The sequence below is a fragment of the Berghia stephanieae genome, chromosome 1, assembly GCF_034508935.2.
Source record: "Berghia stephanieae isolate SIO BIC M18660-M18661 chromosome 1, UCSD_Bste_1.3, whole genome shotgun sequence".
In the NCBI taxonomy this organism is placed as follows: domain Eukaryota; kingdom Metazoa; phylum Mollusca; class Gastropoda; order Nudibranchia; family Aeolidiidae; genus Berghia; species Berghia stephanieae.
Window position 1 is genome coordinate 115,534,126 of NC_088360.1, and position 5,099 is coordinate 115,539,224.

At 33.5% G+C, this 5,099-nt stretch overlaps 1 protein-coding gene across 4 annotated transcripts in view; it reads right to left on the bottom strand.

Moving 5' to 3' along the window:
- The window catches only part of LOC144962836 (nucleoredoxin-like protein 2), an 8,823-nt gene continuing 3,724 nt past the window's right edge, over positions 1-5,099 (bottom strand). For 3 of the 4 annotated variants that reach the window (XM_078896153.1, XM_078896154.1, XM_078896152.1), the window contains exons 3-4: positions 3,518-3,729; positions 1-3,118 (exon numbers count right to left, since the gene is read on the bottom strand). In XM_078896153.1, the coding sequence (XP_078752279.1) occupies positions 2,902-3,118; positions 3,518-3,729 (429 nt within the window). In that variant the 3' untranslated portion in view covers positions 1-2,901. The other variant, XM_078896155.1, reaches the window with a different exon arrangement.

Below are 5,099 nucleotides of genomic sequence, written 5' to 3' on the forward strand. Positions count from 1 at the left end.
TCATTATTCTTTCTTTTTATTAAAAAAATTCCCTGGACTCCCTTCATCGCAAACAATTGGTACATTGGCCAGACAAAATCAGTAATGAGGATGTACATGACAGATGCAGAGTACAACCAGTCAGTACGCATATAAAGAAACAAAGATGGAAACTGTTCGGACACGTGCTCCGGCGAGATGAAAATATTCCAGTTCCAGCACAAACCTCAATGGATGATTACTTCAAACAAGGAGCCAAATACAGAGGGCGGACACCAACTTCACTTCCAACAACATTGAATCAAGATCTCAAAAAAAATCAAATACATTTAGAAAGAACAACCGAAGAACTGATTTCAACAACACAAGGAAACATCCAACTACCTCAGCACCTTAACACACATGATGACATTATAAAGCTAAGAACACTTGCACTAGACAGAGATTTATGGAGGCAGATTACTAACTGGATAATAGAAACAGACTGACAAACTCACACATTCATGGCAAGCGTCCATAGAGATTGCACAGCCATATTTATTATTATTAATTACAAAATTGGTATTGTTATTATTCACTAAGTATTTACGTATATCCAATATCCCGATAGCTCAGTTGGTTGAGCACTCGCTTCACAAGCAAAGGGACCGTGATCGGTCCTGGGTGCAGTCGAAATTTTTCTGACCCCCCTGTCCACCCAGCAGTGATTGGGTAACTGGGTCTATTCGATCTTGTGGAAAGTGCTTTGCGATAGACTAGCTTCCTATCCAAAGGGTAGCAAGCAATTTCTATTTTTCATTTCACGCGATAGAAACAGGGATAAACTCTGGCTCCATGGGCCTGGTGGCTTGGAAGTACTACATGTACGAATATGTTTTTGAGTCAGTAACATTTCATTCATTTTGTTGTAGTTCAAATTTATTAATAAAATAGAGAGGAAACCCAATAAATATACAGTGAACTGGAAGACAAATTCATATAAACAATATAATGAATGGCTGACTGTTTATATTAATAAGGATAATAATAATAATAATAATAATAATAATAATAATAATAATTATTATTATTATTATTATTATTATTATTATTATTATTATTATTATTATTATTATTATTATTATTATTATTATTATTATTCTTATTATTATTACTAAAGCTAAGACTTGGAATGCATCACAGGCATGTATAAGGAGGGTACAGATTTTCGTAAACAGGTGCATGCGTAAGCTACTCAGAATAAAATGGATGGATTTAATTAAAAATGAACAAGTATGGAAAGGAACACAGCAGAAACCAGTGGGATAGGAAATAGGAAAAAGACGATGGAGGTGGATTGGATATACCCTAGGAAAGAATGACTCCACTATAACAAAGAAAGTATTGGACTGGAACCCTCAGGGCAGAAGATCAAGGGGAAGGCCACGAGGAACATGGAGAAGAATTAAAGAAGTTGATATACAGAGAAGTGATAAGACATGGAACGAGATAAAAAAGGTTATAAAGTTATTATTATTATTATTATTATTATTATTATTATTATTATTATTATTATTATTATTATTATTATTATTATTATTATTATTATTATTAAAATAATATAATAATGGAGAAGACAATGATGATGATCATGATGATGAGGAAGCTGATATTGATAATCTTATACCAAAATTCATGCCTCAGTAACATTAGTTCCATGAAATCAGCACTTTCATGTCGTGCATCACTGGGAAGCTTAGATTAAGCTTTAAGTAAGAGATCATACGCAACATCGATATTGATGTTAACCCAATGTTTGAAATTTTCCACTTCTGATAGTTACCACGAATGCAAAATTCAACTTCTTATTTCAGCTTTAACTGCTTTTTTCTCAAATTGTTACATTTTGACATATAAAAGTTAATCTTCCTCCAGTTGTTAATCTAGAGCCTTGAAATTTAGATAGATCATAGACAAAGCAAATATCTTTTTAAAAAATACACAAGCTTCTTTTGATAATTCAAACAAAAAAAATTTGTTTTGAATTTTTATGTTGTGGAATTTGTCAATTTTTATGATTGTTTCACTTTCCTGAAGTTAGACATGAATGAAATTTTTAAAAAGGCCTGGATCTCAAAAAGCTTGAGTAATGTTTTAAATAATATAATAATCTATTACGACACATATTTTTAATGCTATTACACCAATAGTTTTAGAGCCTTTGTTTCTGTTTAGAAATGGTAATAATCTCATATGGCCACCAAAAAGTTTCAATTTCCATGACAACGGGTGAGTATTAATTCATCTCCTGTACACGTTTTATCTTCTTGAATCACTAGCTATTAAGTGAATTGGGTTGTAACATCAGTACTATAAAAATTATTTTTAAAATTTTTGCGACCACATCTCTCCTTCAGACTTGAGTTTGAATTTATATTATATTGGATCGATCCTCAAACAGCTGGGGCTACTACAGAACGAAGATGATGTTGCCATCACAATATCTTTGATATGCAACAATCTTTTGTCGTATCCTCTAATGCGCTCTCAGTTTAAAAGATAATATGATAGACTGAAACAATGTATAATTATAAAAGCAAACAACACTAACCTGAAAAAATAAAAAAACAAAATCAAAGCAGTGGTGAATGTGAATATGAAGAACTATCACTATCGTTACACTGTCAAACATGCCAAAAATAGTCGTCAATGAATGGGTTTTGAAATCTCATTGATTTTTCCATAGGCACTGAATGACTAAATTCTAAAACCACTAGCAAGTTTTGGTTGGCTTTCATCATAAACTAGTTGGAAAACATTATTTCACACGGCATTGAAGGTGTTTTCTTTCTTGCATTTCAATCTACATATCATATATTATATGGAATCTGTGTAGTCTGTTTAATTAATCGATTTTAAGTACTCAAACAATTTTGTTCAAAATTAAGGGGGATTAGGAGGATCTGTTGTGGATGTGTTGCCATTTTCCTGCTCCTTGTCATGATGTATGTATTTATCAAAACCTGCTTGCCATGCACGCATGCAGACGACCCCTCGATCTTGAACATCTTTGCGTCCCTTGTTGCTAATCACTTCCCCATCTGGTTGTATTACAATCAATTTAGGGATAACGCTGATGGAGTATCGTTCTGCCAACTCTCTGTTGTTGCAAGGATTAAAATGAAGTGTGATGAGACCTTTTTTTTCTCTTTAAAAATAAATAACTCGTGAAACAACAATGCAAAATATATGTGGTGAAGAATTTATGCAAAAGCTCTTTAGAAATGTAGTAATTTTTAAAAAGTGCTATGGTTTGGTGGTGCTGATGATGATGATGATGATGATGATGATGATGATGATGATGGTCACGATGATGATGATGATTCAGCATTAAAAAATTAAAAATAAATATGACAATTATAAATCATAAACAAAAATATGATAAGTTTTTCCTCTATTATTTATGCTTAATAGTAACACATATGCCAATAAAATCCTTTCCCCTCTTTGGGGGGCGGGGGAGAAAGGGAGAAACTATTAAATCTTTGAGCAATCTTACTGTTTTAAAGTGTCCCCAAATTTTACAGAGAGCCAATCTCCATGCTTTTCTTGATAGTAGTTCATCATCTCTTCTTCGGTTTTGTCAAAACTGAGAAATACAACCTCAAGTGGAATATTCCGATGCACCAGTTCTGAGTAGACCTCCTTTAAGGTTGGAACAAAATGTTGACAAGGTGTACACCATGATGCCGAAAAGAAAAGACAAACAACCTGTACCAAATTAATTGAAAATTATTAGGCAAATATAATTCGTAAGTCCAAAAAAAAAAAGCTTTTCAAATGCGGATGATGTAAAAACAATAAAAATACCCACAACAAGCTGCATACCTAGTTATGTATGAAATAGATTTCTCTGTCAATGCAGAATTCATACAATGAAAAATAATTCATGATTTGTGTAATATTGTAACACGCTTAGTGAGGAAATAACAGTGTAACAGCGATCATTCTGACTTATAGTTTCTTGATAATATAATTTGACAATAAAGGTCCAGCCTTATTAAATGTGACGTTTCACATGGGCATTGTCTTATATTGCCTGTCAAACTACATTTATTTTTATACTCATCAGTATTTACCTGGGCAAACTGCAGTTGACCATGGTATTATACGGGACAGCGAAAATGACAAAAGATAGGAAGATGGGTATTCAGTCAATGTATTTGCTATTACATGTTAGGATTTTGACAAGCATTGTGTAGTCTAGTCAACAAAAAGGAAGAATATGGCAGATGAGTCACTCCATGATTTAGCTCTGTGTGTTGTGGTGATGAAAACCTGTGAAGGAAAACTCTGATAGATAGAAAGATAGATGGGTGGATGGATGGATGATGACAAATAGATGATGCAGTAGGACCTTCACAGTCTACAAGAGTGGGAAAATGTATGGCTTAAGAGTCTCAATCCTGAGAAATGCAAAGCGTTGAGAGTTACTGACAAAAAGACGCCATGTTTGACTAACTAATGTTATTCATGGATCAACCCTTTCATTTGTCAAGTAATAACTCGACCAGAACATAAGCATCACTCTATCCTGGAATGATCATATATCAACAAATTTTACAAATAACGCAAATGGCATCACCATGCTTTTCCAAAGATATAAAAAGTTGTCCAAGAAACATTCAGGCCAAATGCTACACGACTCTGGTAAGACCTGTCATGGTATATGCCAGCACTGAGTGGGATCTTTTAACTAATAAAAATAAGAAAAAGGTTGAGATTCGTAGTGCAAAGAAAAGCTGCCCATTTCGTTTAAGGCGATTTTGACAGGAGACACAGCATTGAAACCATGCTTACCAACCTTCAGAGGCTAAATCTGAAAGAACAAAGAAAGCAGATATGCAGGAAGAAGAAGAAGAAGAAATAGAAGAAGAAGAAGAAGAAGAAGAAGAAGAAGAAGAAGAAGAAGAAGAAGAAAAGAAGAAGAAGAAAGAAGAGAAGGAAGAGAAGAAGAAGAAGAAGAAGAGAGAAGAAGAAGAGAAGAGAAGAAGAAGAAGAAGAAGAAAGAAGAAGAAGAAGAAGAAGAGAAGAAGAAGAGAAGAAGAAGAAGAAGAAGAAGAAGAAGAAAGAAGAGAAAG